The sequence below is a fragment of the Lepisosteus platostomus genome, chromosome 1 (assembly GCF_059453375.1).
Source record: "Lepisosteus platostomus isolate fLepPlt1 chromosome 1, fLepPlt1.hap1, whole genome shotgun sequence".
Taxonomy (NCBI): Eukaryota; Metazoa; Chordata; class Actinopteri; order Semionotiformes; family Lepisosteidae; genus Lepisosteus; species Lepisosteus platostomus.
In genome coordinates this window covers 22,647,368-22,665,732 of record NC_142611.1, presented here as the reverse complement: position 1 = coordinate 22,665,732, position 18,365 = coordinate 22,647,368, and the positions used below count along the sequence as shown (strand labels likewise).

Below are 18,365 nucleotides of genomic sequence, written 5' to 3'. Positions count from 1 at the left end.
AGCATTTCACAATCACGCATTTGTTTCCAATCATGCAAAGTACAGTAATTTTTGAGAATTGATTCACCATGCCTTTCACATGGTCATAAAAGAGATTGATTTAGGAACATAAACATATTACCGTATGAAAACTGTACTGTATACAGTATGTATATGTATATTTAATGTCTTTACTGTGCCCGTTTTAGTATGAATATATGAATATTCATATGGAATTTTACCACTGAAGGGAAATCTTAGTAGCTGAGCATAAAAAGAATAGGAGCATACTGTAATGCGTGTGAAGGCCATAAACGATATTAATTTTGGAACATAAACATACAGTATATGGCTGGTCTCGGTACTTTAAAGAAAACATACACGAAACATGGTTTCATTATGACCAGAATCGGTCTTGAGATATTTTTAACTTGATTTACAGTATTTGAGAGGTATGTCTTAACACCGATACTACAGTGTGTAAATACTGCTCACGTATATGTTTCTAGGTTTATATTATGCATTTCATACGGTCAAATTACTTTTGAGCAACTAATAAGAAGCGCGAAACGGTATGCCCAGGGCGTTTTAGTTTCGTTTTGTGCTGGGACTCTGCTTTAACAATGTCCCCGTGGATTGATTAGAGATATCAAGTACATACAAGTCATTTTTTAAATGTTGTAGTTCGTCTTGTAAAAATGTTACGAGTACATCATCTATCAACAATTACACAGGTTCTGTTTCCATATTGCGGATTTTGGTTACATAATATTATTTTCTAAATTTCACGTTGTGAACATATGATTTGGGCAAACAGAGCCGCAAAGAAGTACATTATGGGTTGTTGTTTTTTTTTTTTTGCAGTTTTATCTAGAACAAGCGATGCTTAAACCTTTGTCTGATTCTTGTGAAACTATCCACACGACAGTTACAGTACCTAGGAGTTGACTTCAGTGATGTCACTGATGGGATGTTTCTAAAAATCCATCCTCTGTAAAACGTCTTCTCCAGTTGTCCTGCATATGTATTCGCTAATGAAGCTGTGTGTTCTGAGCCTGGATCTCTACATTTCTGTATGAACCAGCTTAGAGGGCTAAAGACAGCTTGTGTTTAAATTGAGTGTAAGGTAATTTATGCTTCTAAAGTCATGGTCAGCATTTATTATTGTACTGTGCTGTAAACTTGTTCTGTGCCTAGTCACATTATTTTATAGCGTTTTTATAGCGTTATCAAATCTGGTGGCGCTGTGTGTTAGTTTCCTGACTCCCATGTCACATGGTCTGTGATTGAATCCCATGGAACTATGACTTTATTTTTTAACAAACATTTCTTTGAAAAAATGAAACGTTTCCCTTGGTCAGAGATTAAATAAAACCTCACTCGCACCAAACAAATTTATATTTCTAAATATCACAACATGATCGAATTTAAGTCTTTTTAATAACAATGAATAGTCACCTATGCGTTACAAAATAAACATTTATATTGATTTGAATCGCGTTTTGATTTAAATCGTAAACGTGTGTTTAAATATATGTGTTTAAAGGCGATATACTGTATAAAAGCACTGATTCTTATGGAGTGTGTTCCGCCGGGGATTCAAAAAATTTATTTTTTTTAATCGCGTATCTAAGGAAAATTGCAGTATAACTTTGTTCATGCACAAACAGTGGCATGTTACATTATAATTTGGGTGTCTCCTCTTGCCAGAAAGCTCTAAATTGCATTTTGAGTGCGGTTTTTGACTTTTTCTAAATTGCAACCCATAAATAAAGCTGATAAAACTTAGACTAACTGTATTCTAAACTGTATTACAACAGCACATTGGACAATGCAACGTAAATTGCAAAAATGCACTTGGAATCTGTCCAAGCCCTCCTATGAAAATTATTTAAACTGCGACACTGATCATTCATCTCTAAATAAACTTTATTTTATATAGCGTTTTAAGCGAATAGGTAATTAGATTGCTCATAAACCTAATTGCTTTTTCTACATAAACACAGCGTGATTGCTCTCTGAAAATGCTTTTCCTTTATATTTAGGCTCAGATTTCAACTATAGATCGTATTATTATAAACTTTCTTGGAAAAATGTATTTTATGTAAACCATGTTTGCTATTAATTCACTAAGGGCTAAAATACGTTCGTTGTCTTCCAATCGAGTCGAGTTGACATTGGAAGCTTGCCACTCCCAGACTGTTACACCAACGCATTAGCATGTTAAAGCGATTTCATTGAGGAGCCCAGCTACCAGTTAACACTGTACTTCCTACTTTGAAAATACCTGTGAAACCGGTTTAATTCGTCACAGCCAGCACTCCGGCAGAGAGGGGGTTGTACTCGTAAAGTAGAAGCAGGCGAGATTTCCAGCGAAAGACACCTCCCCCCCCCTCAAAAACCCAGTAAGCAGTAATGCTTTATGTTGAAAATTGAGGTGGATTTTGTTTATGATAAAGAGGATAAACTGGGATGGGAGGAGGGTTTGGTTTTGCATAAGGGGCGGGATTATGATAATTGGAGGAATTTGCGAGAGTATTATGGTTTGATATATTTGATTTTGTATTGTGGTCGTTATCTATGTTTTTGTTTGGTATTATGTTTATATGGTTGTTTTTGTAGGTTGGTTGTTATTATGGTTATTAATAATACGATCTATAGTTGAAATCTGAGCCCAAATAAAAAGAAAAAGCAAGTGATTAGGTTTATGAGCAATCTAATTACTTATTCGTTTAAAATGCTACATAAAATAAAGTTTATTATTAATTTGCTGGACAGAGCGGTGAACATTATTATGCATAAGACAAAGATAATGATCCTGATCAGTTTAGAAATCTGTGTACGCTGTAAGGTTTTTACTTCTTAAACTTTTAAAATTATTGTCCATAATATCGCTATTCTATTTTTTCGAAGAAATGTTTGTTAAAAGAAAAGTCCAGTAACAGCTGGATTTGAACATTCAACCCGTGAGTTGGTAGTCGGGCACGTAGACCAGTAGGCTACAAGGGAAGTCGCATGAAGAGGGAGGGAGGCGAAACAGCCCTACACAGCCCTGTCGCAGTACACGAATATAATCATATCGTTATTAAATTCTTTAGATACGCAATTCCATATTATATTCCCTATTAATCAAATTCTAAAAGTATGCTTGTTGATTCCGGTATCTCTTTAGTTAAAGACTTCGATGCTTAAAATGTTTAGGGAGAAATGGAATACTGGTGTGTATTTTTTACTTTTAAGTACCAAGACCAGCCATATACTGAATGTTTAAGTTCCAAAATTAATATCGTTTATGGCCTTCACACGCGTTGCAGTATGCTCCTATTCTTTTTATGCTCAGGCACTAAGATTTCCCTTCAGTGGTAAAATGCCATATAAATATTAAATACTACAACGGGCACAGTAAAGACGTTTACTGTAAATCTTTCTACGACAGACCAACGGACCACGAGTGCCCCTGTCGGTCAACCAATCACGTACCGCGGTACCCCGTGTCATCTTGCGTCACGATGCGCGACGCCGTAGCCAATTACCTCCGGTACGTGTCTGTACCGCGCACTTTGAATGGCTGCATCTGTATACAACAAAGAACCTGCATGTTAGCTGTTTATATCAAACACAAAAAGACTGGCTTGTCTACTCAGTTAACTAAATTTTTAAAAGGAAATCTCAAATCTAGCAATGATTAGCATTGCCAACTCCCAGGGCTGGGGCCCAGGGTTCAATTCCTGTGGTGTTATTTGCATTGAGTTTGCATGTTCTCCTCTTGTTTGAATGGGATTCCTCAAATTGTCCTAAGACATACTGGGAAGTTATTTGACTTCTGGGAGAAAATGGGCTTGGTGTGAGTGTGTGTAAGTGTTAGTCTGTGTGTACTGTATTACAATTATAGAAATATGTAGAAACAGTAGTTTTTATTTATAGAATACCTTTTAGATCCCATATACTGTATCCTTTCTTTTAAAGTATAACTGTATTTAAAATTATTCAGTCCCCATCTTCTTTATATGCAACTTAGCTATTTAAGCATCTAGAATTTATTGATACAGAAATGTAAAAATGATTAAACAAGAAATGTAAAAATATTGTACATTATTTCTACCAACTTGCAGTAATATTAAAGTATATGAAATAACAGAAATAATATTAAAATAAAAATACATCAAATCATGAGTCATTACTTTTTTTACCAAATTATTATTTTTAATTATGTGTAAGAACATTGGTACTATGGTGCATGTAGTATTAGCTCTACAAATAACACAGTATGTACTAGTGAATTCAGAAATTTGTTGCTGTATACTCAAGCAAAATGATATTTGACGTTTTATATGTCATCTGTATACTTTCATATCATATTTCTCTTTCAATCAGTCCAAAGGAGATGTCTGATGCTCCTTATCAGAACAATTTAAAGTCTTGAAATCTCTCTGTTTACAAAAAATAACATACCCAAACGTCTGTTGTGTAACATTGTACTTGATATACTTCAAGTCAGTAAAGACTAAATAATACATTTTGATCATTGTGTGTAACTCTCATGTGGCAATTCTGTGTCTAAATGAAGCACTGGGTTATGTATTGTTTTCTTTTAATCAAGTTATAGGTCTACTGTAAGAGTAGCACTGAGAACATGTTTCTTATTACAGAAGCAACCTTGAGTTTCTGCACAATGGAAAATAACATAAATTCCATAGTTCCGTAAAAAAATAATGATGTAACAAATTATTCATTGGATATAATTATAAATTGAAATCACCATTGAGTGTCTATACAGTTGAAGACTGATGCCAAGCCATTTCTAGTTCCCTGGACATCAACCTGAAACTTATAGTTAGCCAAATTTAAACTAACCAATACTATTTTTTAAATCTATGTTACTAATACTGAGGATTCTGATACACCTAAATAATGACCAGGAAAAAAAATCCAATTTGGTATATATTGGTTTATATTTGGTATATATTTACTTTGGTATATATTTAATACTTTCATTTTTCATATACCATTACATTTAAACTAATTTTGAATAGATGAATACTGGAAAAAATACTGAAACATATAACAAAAATGTCATTAAATATACTCCAGATACTTTCTAACTAGTACTAATTCTATATGAGACGTTTTAAGGTTGATTGAGCACTTAAAAGCTATTTTTATTTTAAACTGTTATTTCTGTCACTGCCAAAATGTTGTCCTTTTTTATTAATTTGTTTAACGTTCTTTAATCAGTGAAGATTTTTTCAACATTTTTTGCAATTTCTTAAACATTTTTTAATACAATTAAGTAATCAGATCATGAGCAGATCACATACAAAATGCTGATTATTAGTATTCATAAAACATGGCAGTTGTAGTTACCAGGTCTCTGTATTTGCTGTTTTATTATAGTATTGTTATGAAGCGTCTTTCAGGACCCTATGCAGACGCCCCAATCTAGAAGAGAGAGAACACACAAAGGGGTGAGACAAGGAACTGGGGTGGTAGAGGAACCGGCGGGGGGGGGTCGTGACAAAGGTGTTCCGTGGGGCATGGTCCAGGCAAAAAGTTCAAAAGGGAGTCCAAAGGGAAGTCCAGTGCAGGCTAAGGTCCATGGTGATAAATTAAAGACGAAAAAAACAAAGTTAAAATCCAAAGCGGAATCCGGCAAGGGGTTGTAGACAGACATGACAAAGTTAAAAACCGGAGTGGGATTCTGGAAAGAGTTGGCTTTTAAGAAAGGGGGAATGGAACCAGGCGCTCCAGGTCCCGGGCTCGGCTGGTTCAGGACACCTAGGAGGCGAATGCCACCCGAGCCGCGGACGTAGGGCGACTCGGTGATAGGCGTGCCTCCAGGTGTCTGTGTTCCGATGCACAGCCCGGAACAGAGTGAGCGTCTGGCTTTTAAATGTGGGCTGGAACAGGAAGAAGGTGCACAAAATCAACTAAAAAGTGAACGAGCCGGAGTACCCTTAAGGGGGAGGGACTACAATTGTGACAAGTATGTCTTGACTATGCACTTACTGTATCTCACCTCTACTTAAAACCGCCTGTAACATTAAAAAATAATTTTTAGCTTTTAGCTTGCTCTTATACTGGGCCTCATTGAAAGCCATCCTATTTTCATAATCTTCAAGGCGTTTATCATTCACATATCAAAACTAATACAAATTTCCATGTGTAGATTGTATTGTACATGTCTTAGTTGGCAGAAGTTGCATCCATTAATGGCAATTTCAGCTTCACTACAATGAGAGAACATTTCATAAAGCAGCAATACATATTTGATTATCTCTCCTTTCTTCTTCTGTACAATGTATTGTCCATTTAAAAAACAAATATCTTCTGTAATAGTATTTTTGTGTAGTTTATTGCCAGTAAGTACTGTGAATTCCACAAAATTATTGCCATGATTTTGGTGTTGGTGATGTTGTTGATGATGCTGTGGTCTGAACTGCAACGTTTTGGGTAGTTGGGTTCACTGGTGCTCTCCTTCCATAAAATTGTATTTGATTTCAGTATCACAGCACAAATCAATGTTTTTCCATGATTATCTGACAAGTGTGGCAGTATTCTGGATCCTAATTAAAAATTTAAATTCTTTTTGATAGTGTTAGCCTTGATCATCGAGTTTTTAGGATACCGTGTTGCAAGAGATCTTGGGCATACCCCAACTTCGTAATGACCATAAAAACCTTTCCATGAGAAATGTTGTCCTTTGCTGCTAGTTGTCATCTACATCAGGATTGAACCTCAAGTCATCTTTAAGTTCCTTGTGTCCACAGACTATTTTTTAAACATCAAATATTCTACCAAGTATAAAGGGCTTCTGCACCACAAATACCCTCTATTTTGGTTATAAAGCAAATGAGTTATCAATTATAATGTTCTGATGTTTTGTGCTAACTTATTTTGTGAACATTGATACACCTTCATAACAAAAATTGCAGCTCATTTTATTATTATTATTATTATTAATAATAATAATAATAATAATAATAATAATAATAATAATAATAATAATAATAATAATAATAATAATAATTCCTTATATTTGTATAGTGATTTTGTGGTCATTCCACTCAAAGTGGTTTACAGGTAATGGGGACTCCCCTTCACTACCACCACCAATGTGTAGCCCCTACCTGGATGATGAGCCATAGTAGTGCACCTGTACGCTCACCACACACTAGATATCATTGGGGAGGAGAACAGAGTGATGAAGCCAATTCATAGATGGGAATGATTAGGAGGCCATAACTGGTAAAGATCAATGTGTAATTTGGCCAGGAAGCCGCGGTAACACACCTACTTTTTTCAAAAAACGCCATGGGATTTTTAATGACCACAGATAATCAGGACCTCAGTTTTACATCTTATCCGAAGGACAGCACCTTTTTACAATATAGCGTCCCTGTCACTGTAACGGGACATAGGACCCACACAGACCACAGGATGAGCACCTCCTACTGGCCCCACTAACACCTCTTCCAGCAGCAACCTGACAGTTAACTAAACCTGTAAAGATAAAATGGCAGAAAATTGTCATAGAAAAGAAAAAGCCCTATATTTAAAGACGCATTTCCTCTTCTTCCAGCAGAGGCTAAAACAGAGCAAGGATAGTTACAATGGGGCAATGTAAAGTAGTTGCAGACCATAGGCTCAGCCAAAGTATATCCAACAGCTTAGCCCCGTTAGTGATTCGTTATCAATTTGTCATTTTTATACCTTTCTTAAACGAGCAGGCGTGTTGAAAGAGAATCTTATCAGAACGAAGTCAGGGTAAGGGCTCAGCTGATGTCTTGTATGACATATGTGATCTACTGTGGTTACCTTCGACGACATATTCGCAGTGTTTTACTTTTTCACGTGGGATCCGCAGTCATATGCTAAAACAGCTCAAATAATAACAGCAACAACCAGAATTCTTACCCCGCTCTACCTTTACGTCTGAAATAGCTTTAATATTTGCAGTAAGTGGAGGCGAGATGTATAGAGAATGTTCCTACTTCTAAGGGGAAGTTGGATTCTCTGAAATTCCCACAAATGAAGAACATAAAGCGCAAATAGCATGGAGAGACAAGCAACTAAATTCAGATCTGGGAGCGGAAAACGCTACTTTAAACAAGCATCTAAGAGTGTGCCGAAAAAAAAGAAAACTAGAAATCGTGGTTAGTGTACTGTATATTTAAATCGCAGCAAATCAGTCGGAGAACATAAAAGTATATTTCAATGGGGTTTCCCGAGTTTTTGTACACAAATTATAACAATGATTTGCAGTTTTCTTTTTTTCTCAAAATGTATTTTTCATATTGTGTATGCACTGCTCAGAAAAAAAAAACTGTCAAACGTCAATAACAATTGTTGAATAGGAGTTACTATTCGGGTGTGTTTTTTTTTTGTTCAGGCTCCATTACAATGACAGCAATCGGTAATAAGCTTATTTTTCTTTCCAGATTTTGTGGGTAGGGGCGGGTCTGTATTACAGCCTCGACAGGAGCATGCTCATTTTAATATCTTCTCTTTAATGTTGTCATTTGGAGATGGCTACTTAATTACTAGATTTTTGAATAAAATCGTGAACCATGCCACCTGTCAACAACAATATAGTTAATGCATTTCAAAAATAGAGCAACATTGTATTAACGGCGATGTTTTCTCCGTTCAAATGCATTGCGGTATACTTTAACATGCATCAATTCGAGACATGTCAATTACTCATAACTAAATATTAGTTTCAAAGCCGAATTTTGAGTTTCACACACAATTCTTCATAAGCTAGACTGGATACTAATATCGTATTTAAATATGTCATAGCTTGTGTTTCAGACCTTCTGTCTTAAAGGATACCAATGTTTTGTTTTTTACGCATTGCAATTAAGACAAATAATAACTCCGTTTGTTTGGCGCATAGAAATAACCAACTAGATTTAAAACCAGTGAGAAGTACAGTAGTTAATGTATGGACATTCAAGCCTCCAAGTAAACCTGTGAAATGCACAGATCCTAAAACGTGCTTGTTTTCCAGGATGTCCTATGCATGGATGATTAAATGTGGATGGGAATCTGCGTTGAATGCCACTATTTCTTATAATCGTCTGCCTTACAACACAAGGGGACCAGCTTGATGCAAATCTGATCCGGACACTGTTGTGTCTGCTGAAATGCTAAAATTAGCCAGAGGGGAAGTGATCTGACCAGCATATTGATTCAGTTCAAACACAGCATATCTGCGATCACCGTGATAACAAAAATCCTGTAAAGCTCGGATCTTTTCAGCATTTTGCAAGGGAACAATTGCAAACAGTGTTTTGATGTTGGTTAAACTACGCGCATGCGTTAGTATTGACGGAATTATTACACTGCCTAGGACTAAGTTGCATTCCTTGAATCTTCGCTCAAAGACATTTCTTTAATCAAAGTTAGGAATGTGGAGAGTTCAAGACCGAGGATGTTTCGGGATTTTATCTCTTTCCTTGCTGGTCGCCATGGTCTGCAGTACTCAGAGGTGAGATCGTTTTGATCTATAATCTTTTTTATCATGTTTTCTCTGCCACACCGTCTGCAGTTTGGCGAAATTCTGATACAAATCCATATTTCTTCCCTTTAGCGCAAATGAGCCCAGCAACATGTCATATGTGAAAGAAACCGTCGACAAATTGCTCAAGGGATATGACATTCGTTTAAGGCCTGATTTTGGAGGTAATTTATTACCTTTAATAGAGTTCTGTACGCTTGTTAGTCATTACATAGTATGAAGTCAATGTTTATAGTTTGTTGTAAGTAAAGTCATTACACAGTTAAGCACAAAATACCAAAGTTAACAATAAACATATTAATAACCCGCAATGCATTTGCCATTTAAAGGTCCCCCTGTAGATGTTGGGATGAGCATAGATATCGCCAGCATCGATATGGTCTCAGAAGTCAATATGGTGAGTATATTTACTGTAGATATTAAGCAAGTCTTTCATGTAGACGACATAACACGCAAAAGCATATTAAACAACCTGCTAGTTTTGGATTAGGAATGCTTAAAGTAAATATCAATTACTATTGCCTAAGGCGGGGTTTTCTTGTCTTCCCGTGCTTTAAAAGTATTTAAAACACTGTTCCTTTTTCACTTTCGGTTTTAAGAAGTCCTGAGAATGAGGCACGTTTTGAAGTATTTAGGATTTTTGTTTTTAATGCGTCTAATGCCGCCATCTGCTGATTATTACTATCACTGCTTTTCGGTACCCTGGACAGCTGCACTCCTTTATTTCATAAGCATAAAGTTCCCTTAGTTGTCACAGCCAGTGAAGTTCGAAATTAAGAGTGCTTAATCAGGAGAGAAATTATGTGTAGTGTTTAACTAAATGCTGAATCAACACGAAATGCGCCTACAGTTGAACAGTTCACACACACACGCGTCCATACACCCCTGTTAGAGTGATCTAAAGTCCTGAAACAAATAACATCAAAAACAAGCAGCTTTAGTAGCTTGGCCTACACATGTGATGAATGTTAATACTAAAGTGTATTACTGAATTCCCAAAAAGGTGTACAGAAGTAGACCAGGTGTATATTTCAACAGTTTTGTTTGAAACTTTCTGTTTGATATATATCCAAGAGAATGGCTTGATTTACTATTTTGAAGTGCATAGTTCTAAAGCCGAAAACACATTGAACTTGTAAACATTGAACTTGATGTTAAAGGCTGAAGTGCTAAATTTAAAGATTTCTAAATTAATATTGCTGTTTCTAATATTTTTTAAGATTGAAATTTGAAGCATATGAAACAACCTGCTAATTTTGGACTAGGAAAGCTTAAAGTAAATATCAATTAATATAGCCTAAATCAGAGGGGAGGGGGAGGGGCACTACTGTTTCAAGTACAAATATTGTATCTTTCTTACTTATGGTTAGCTTCCTAATAATTTACGTTTGTAGGTTTTGCTCTACATCATAGAACAAGCCGCACTTCTCCATCTTGTTTATCAAGTAGAGTTTTTAGTGAAAGCGATAATACCCTTATGTAGGCAGTTGATAAAATGGTTGTCTATGATTGTGCAGTCAGGCACTTCATTTGAGCAATTTAACACAATACTATTATGTAAAAAATTTGGACCTCACGCTTTGCTCTAAGACCATAAATAATCTGAGCACATATAATCAGTTAAAATACTTGATGGGAATGGGTCCTAGAAACCACCTTGGTAATAATAAGAATTATTATAAAATAATTAATAATAAAAAAATATTTTTAGGATTTATAATCTGGGTTTAAAAGAAGATATGTTTATTTTGTGAGTCTTCTACAAACTCTTGATAATGACATTCTTATACATACAAACCACAAATATATCCATCTTGGTGGTAGAATGTACAATCTTGTGCTGCCTTTAAAAAATGTATGTGTTCTGAAACTTTACTTCAAACTGTTCAGTTAGGTTTCAGTCAGAAGACTGCTGAAGTTTGTTGAGAAATATACACTGTGTGGTTTATTGTAAACATTCCATCGCTAGCACGTGATGCTTGACATGGGGGAAGTTTCTTATTGAAACTGAAAATACATAATTACATTATACATTATTATGACATGCATACTAATGTTTCCTGTGGTTGGAAGGTTGCCATTTTGTATCCCATGGTCAGCAGAGGAATCCTACTCTGTTGGGCCCCTGAGCAAGGGCCTTAATCCCAACTGCTCCAGGGGCTGACCCTGCTCTCTGACCCCAAGCTTCTCTTCCTGTCTGTGTGTCTCATGGAGAGCAAGTTGGGGTATGCGAAAAGACAAAATCCTAATACAAGAAATTGTAAATGGCCAATAAAGTGATCTGATTTGATGTACTATATAATAATAATACTAATTAATAATTGCTTACACTTATATAGCGCTTTTCTGGACAGTCCACTCAAAGCGCTTTACAGGTAATGGGGACTCCCCTCCACCACCACCAATGTGCAGCATCCACCTGGATGATCAATACATAAACATTTTTATGTACATAAAAATACATAAACAGAACTAAAACATAAACAAATATGTATTAGTTCAATACATAAACATTTCCTAAACCGTGTTTACAGGTGTTAGAAATCACAGTTCACACAACTATTGGATACACAGTCTGTAAACCGTTATTGTAATCATATTCATGTTAGTAGGAGAATCTATCTAAAACAACCACCTAATCTACTGGCTGTACACTAAACACTCATATTTTGTGACAGTATCTTGACTAGTGAAGTGCAAATTCCCCCCAAAATAAAAGTAGCAGACTTCGATAAAATACACTATTGCCATTTGAAATAAAATGCATAGCATAATCCTCTATTTGATCAAAATAGAATGGTAAAGCTGGAGTTCATATACTGTATACCTTGGAATTTGTTAAGATGCTTAGAAATAAAATAAATTAAATACAGATTAAAAAAAGCAGTACCGATTTTCAGTAGTTTAATATACTGTAAGAGCAAACCAAGCACATTTTCTTAACATACTGTATTATATACTGTACTGTATTTTCTTAATAAGTTGAAAAACTTATTAAACTCTCCATAGATGCAGGTCAGAAAGTTAAGTACTCATGTTTCATTTTAAACTTCAGAAATAAAAAAAATATTTTTATTGTTAGATTTCAATATACTGTATGTAACACATTTTCTTTTTAATAACAGCCTGGTCATTAAGTGAGCTGTTAAATCTCTACAGGAATTAAAGGTTAAGTACCCATGTGTTGAAAATATAGGGATGAATTTATAATACACTTTACATTCTATTTGTAAATGGAAAAGTATTTAAAAAATAAGGCATGTATTTACAGATTTTTCAAACCTTCTGATGTTTTGCCATGGTAACACAAGACATACATTTTGTATAAAGTTTGAAAATTCATAAACAGCATGGAACATTATGGCAATGTTGCACACAGCTACATCTTTATCTACATTCACATGTGAAGCAAATTGCTCTTCACTTAAAAGGATACATTTGCATGGAAATCTTTAGAGGATAGATCTGAGCATGGTTTTGAACAGACCATTCTATTTTTTGAAGCTTTATTTAAAAATAATGAACTGATCTGCTTAATGTGCCCAAAACTACTACTGACTGCTGAGCTATTGTGTCAGTAATTTTGCTTTCTGTTGTTTGCCTTGAGCCCATTTTGATCTACAGTATTTTCTCTTCTTCTTTTAGCTACCGAGTATCACATTACATTTGGTTGTAATGATGTTTATAAAGAGACATTCAATAAAGAGCAACAGCATTCAGTATAGCAAGAAGGCCATGTTATTGTGATTACAGAGGACAGTTTTCAGTTTTGTAGGTACAATCTGCTCTTAGGTGCCCTACTGTATTTGTCCTTATCAATTGCCCACAAAAACCATAACAAGAGCTAATTATATGTTATATAGGCTGGATTAATGAGTTTATCTAAAATGCATTTAGTGAAAATGGCTTAAAAAAAAGAAACTTAAAAATAAATAGATTTTTTAAGCCAGGTCATTAATTTAAGTACAATAAATTTAACATAAGACTTTCAATTTTACTTACTTTTAGGTAATATTCTCTGCCTCCCTTTGCAATTGTGCAGTTTACTACATTTAAATAACACTGCTGAAGCTATATACAGATGTCATTACTGAAAGAGAATTCTATAATTGTTTTATGTGATAACATTGTGTACACAATTAATAAATTAATTAATAATAATTGTGTCCAGAATTAATTAAAATGTAGAAAATTAAGAAAAACGTTATGAAAACAATACCCTAAATTAATTTAACTCCAGTCCGATTTTTTTTATCTGATCTTAATTACTTGAATGAATTATTTGGAGAAAAGGTCAAATCACATGTTTTTGTGGATCGTAAACAGTTGCATTTTCAAAGACTCCTAAATTAAATCTGTATAAATCCGAACCTGGAGGACTAGAGTTATCCACTTCTGCCCTAAGTAAAGTTGTGTATTAATGAATATTATTAATTGTGTGTTAAGTAATGTAAATAGGTAACTTTGACAAAAATGGGTTTCAACCCTCTTATTTTACTATTGTATATGTTAAAAATTATTTTCCAGTTAAAAATATAGAAAAGGCTGTGCTTAATTATAGTCTGAGCACAATAATCCAGAGACTGGTACAGAGACATGAATTTGATTTTTGTCATTAGTTAACTGTGATTGTTATTACCCATATAAAAAAACAATAGGGAAGCACTGCAGGACTTCAATAGGTTTGCAGTTAACCAGAGTTTCATTGTTTTGTTAGTATTTAGTGAATGTTGTCCAAGTTTGGCTTTTGGTTTCTTATATTGAGAAAAATTGTTGGTGAATATACACATTTGGGAGGACACATATAGCACAGTAAAAGTAGACTCCATGTTTCGCACGAAGATGTGAGCTTGAAGCAATGAATTAAATTGGTGATTTTTTTTTTCTCTGACAGAGATTATATAAAATTCATTTTTAAGATAAAAATACTAGCTAGATGGGATAACTAGCTTAGTCATTGTTTTTAAAATACATTTACAACTACAGTAACAAATACAATTAACAAAAATTACATTATATGAAGCTGGAAAAAGATTATTGAGAATGGACCACTTAGTAATTTCCCAGAACTGGTTAATAGTTGAAACAGATAAAAAATGTTTTCCTTCAGAAATCAGAGGTCACTGTGACACATCAATGTGTCAATCACACATCAAGGAATCTGTCCACATAATCCAATGCAAATAATTTTCAGACAGAAAAATAATCTGTCTGAGTGACGACCAAAGTAGGCATGTTAAAACAACTTGTAATTCTGACATATTACTGAACATAACAAAATTGTATTACTCTCTCTAAGGATGAAACAGTTATTACAAATAAATGACTGGTATTGAAAAATACAACTTTACTGCTGTTTATTTTTTAAACGATTATTTATGTCAAAATATTTGTAGTTGTTTATGTCTAATCATTGTTCAATTTTTTAAAATGTTAAACTGTAAAGTAGAAGAAACATAACTGAAGTCATCATTGTTAATCTTAATTATGCAGCAAAGACAACATAAAAACATAAAAAATGAAAGATAAAAGCTCCTATTATGACTTTGCTTTGGAACACTCCAAAAGGATGAACATTACTTGCTACAAATCTCAAGCATGGCCTGTAATCTCAAGAATACTGAATGAAACTATAATTTTTTATACATATCAAGAGGAGCTCACTATATAAATAGGATCCTGTAGGCTTTTGCTTAGGCTTGCTGGAAATAGAATTCAGGTCTCAGAAGGCACTCTCCTGAGAACAGCTGATTGATGGTCAGGTTCCCAGTTAGTTATACATTCAAGGAAAAGATGTTTCAGATTTTTTGTGGAGCATGGGATGCACTTTTTCCCCTTTTTACTCTTCACAAAAGTGTTTTAGTTTAATCTATAAATACAAATTAAATCTCTCTCTTGATATTGTGTCTGGATAATAAAATACATATTGCTACTACAAAGTAGATGTCAGTACCTGCAAACCTTTCTGTCATCTATAATAAAGAACACCTTCACCCAGAGAATTTTTTTTAGATTGGAAAATATTTGTTTTTATACAATATATCCTTTACATTGTCTTGTAAGGGCTAGGTGTTTGCTTTATTTTCTAAGAGAATATATTTGGTAAATGTTTTGAAAAACGTAACACTTTATGTACAGTAAGAGACATCTGTCTTTGAAGAATAGGATTCCCTGAGTAGAACTGGTTGCTAGTGCTTACAGTATTTATTTCTGAAATAAGTGACACAGAGCTTTATGAGATAATATTTTTCCTCATTTGCAGACCCAGGCAATGAATTTAAAATTTCTTGTTTTATCATATTAAAATACCTCAGTGATTAATGTGGTTTGTTTGACTGCAAACGGCTAATTGATCCAAGGATCTCATCCATTGACTTCATCAAGGAATCCAAGGAATCTGCTTCAGTGGAATGAATATGTCAGGTTGAGACACCCACAGTCCCTAAAGAACTGCCTCCTGTTTTCATTTCTAATAAATAACCCCTTAATTTACACTGGTGCCCATGAGTCCGTATATCAGTACTGGTCCTGAAGTTGTCGTCTGGGTTGACTTTGTGAGTATTTTGCAGGACTTCAATTATTCTCTCATAGTCTCCTTTGTTTAAGAATATGTTTCTATCTGTTTACTACCCTTTGCAGCAGTACAATTCTCACTTGCATACTGTATACAGTACTGTATGTGCATCTTCAGTTTTTTGGTGAATGTGCTTTTTTTCTCTTTCAGTTTCTCTTTTAGTTTTTGTTTTTTAAATTCCACTAATTTGGGGGCCCTGTATATGTGATAATATACTGTATTTTCTGGTTGTTTCTCTGAAAATGCAGAAAACATTTAAAGAGAGAAAAAAAGTTTGGGCAATTACCTAATTAAACTATACTGAAAGTAATCCTTTTTTCCATGTTATATGATGAACAATGAATTACAGTACCTTCTATTTAGAAATTAACTGAAGTAAATGCTTATTTTCTTATTTGCTTTACTATGTTGCTGTATATTTTTCATAATAGGTATTTTTATAGTTTTGCATATGCATGCATTAATGTTGATTTAGACGTTCCAGGAACTGTGCCATTATGACGTTAAAATTTTTTCTGTTTTATCAGCCTTAGTGAATGTTCTTTCATATAGATTTAGATTATTGGGTTTCCTGTTTGTGTATAAAGATGATTATTTTTATATATTTAAAAAAAAAAACTTTTTTGCCTTCAGTGGAATTTACTTGAATGGCTTGGTGGCATGATGATCTTGTCTAACAACTCTTTGGTTTGATAACTACCATGGCCATTTGATTTTGTGATACTTGCATGTTCCCCCCATTTTTGTGTGGATTTTCTTACCCAAGGACAAGCTGCATAGTTGTGTGTGAGATCCTGTCTTTGGCTTGGGAAGCTCCATGGATGTATGCACATAAAACCTTGTAAAGGCTACAAAAAGTAAAGTGCCGGTGGCTTTATTGTAAAGTTCCAGGTCTCAAATCTAAAGTTCTTTCAACTTTTGATTGTCTTAATGGGCCTTTACTACTTCAAAAACCCCAAGCATTATCAAAATTATGCAAACTCTTTTTGAACACTACTACTATAATTAAACTCATGTAAGTATATGATTACTAATCTTTTTCCAATAATCAAATAATTAACTAATTAAATAGTGAATCTACTTACAATTGTTTGAGGCCCTTTGGTGGTCTTTATGGTGGCAAATTGGCTGCTGGAACAATCTTTTTTCAGGTCACTCTGTCACAGCGTGATTGGCTTTTTTAAATTGTCTCTTTGTAAAGTATCTGCCCTTATAATGAGTTGGTACACCTTTCAGGGTAGAACCATTACATACTATCTGTTACACCACGCCCCCGGAGGACTCGTCATTCCATCTCGCATTCCAGCACGGTTTCCAATTAGCCGTTTACCCCAGCCTATTTAATGCTGCTTCACACTCTCACCTGTGCTCAGTATTAGGTTTTCCTGCCTCGAGCTACCCCTGTCTTCATGCGATTTATTACGTCTTGGTTTTTGGCTTCCTGACCCTGGTTTGTCCTCTGACTAAGTCTCCTGGTTTTGTTTTGGTACTTTATCTATTGTTCTGGATTAGACTCTCAGCTTCCTCACGATTTACGGCTCCGCTTCTGATTTTGTACTTTCGCACCGGTCTGTATCACTTCGGCTTTTGGACCACGGACTGTTTAATTGACTACGCCTCTGAAGTTCATCCTGATAATTCTGCACAGGGTCCTCATTAATATTCTGTAACACTATCTTTGCTGCCTTATGCTTTAGGATTTACCCTAGATTTCTCTTAACGGACAGGTGGAATTAACTGTTGTTATAGAGGGGAATCATCTTTAATTTGTTTTTCAAAATGATTTAAACATTTTTAGAAAAACAGATCAATCCTGGAAAAAGTAAAGGTTAATTCCACAAAGAAAAAGTGGAAATAAGAAACACAACATTTCAATTGTTGAGTCTTTCTCAGGTGTGAGGGACAGATAAAGGTGGCAGGAATATAAATTATAGGATAACAAAGACCTGAGCAGGAGGGAATGGGCACAGAGCAACTAAGGGAGTACTGGGAGAAAGTTGTTTTGTTACAATTTCTCCAAGGTAGCTTTTTTTATGGATAAAATAATACAAATAAATGTTCACCCAAAAAAAATATCCTGTAAAATGAAAAAAGTCAGAAGACTTTCTTGTTGCCTTGTTATCATTACGCTATGTATAAAAGAGAGAACATCTGGCAATTAGTTTTTATCAAATATCTTTATTTTGTGGGTAACACTTAAAATCTTTCAGAGGGCAACTATACACAAGTGCAATGTTTCTTACATTATAATAGCTTGGAAGTTGTTCTCTTGTGCAACTGGAAATGACAGGG

The 18,365-nt window shown here is 34.6% G+C and overlaps 1 protein-coding gene across 1 annotated transcript in view; it reads left to right on the top strand.

Annotated features, from left to right (window-relative positions):
- The first annotated feature begins 8,585 nt into the window (after nucleotides 1–8,585).
- The window catches only part of gabrb1 (gamma-aminobutyric acid type A receptor subunit beta1), a 445,034-nt gene continuing 435,254 nt past the window's right edge, over nucleotides 8,586–18,365 (top strand). The window contains exons 1-3 of the mRNA XM_088627363.1: nucleotides 8,586–9,469; nucleotides 9,572–9,663; nucleotides 9,829–9,896. Coding sequence (XP_088483489.1) covers nucleotides 9,390–9,469; nucleotides 9,572–9,663; nucleotides 9,829–9,896 — 240 coding nt within the window. The 5' untranslated portion in view covers nucleotides 8,586–9,389. The remainder of the gene's footprint in view (nucleotides 9,470–9,571; nucleotides 9,664–9,828; nucleotides 9,897–18,365) is intronic.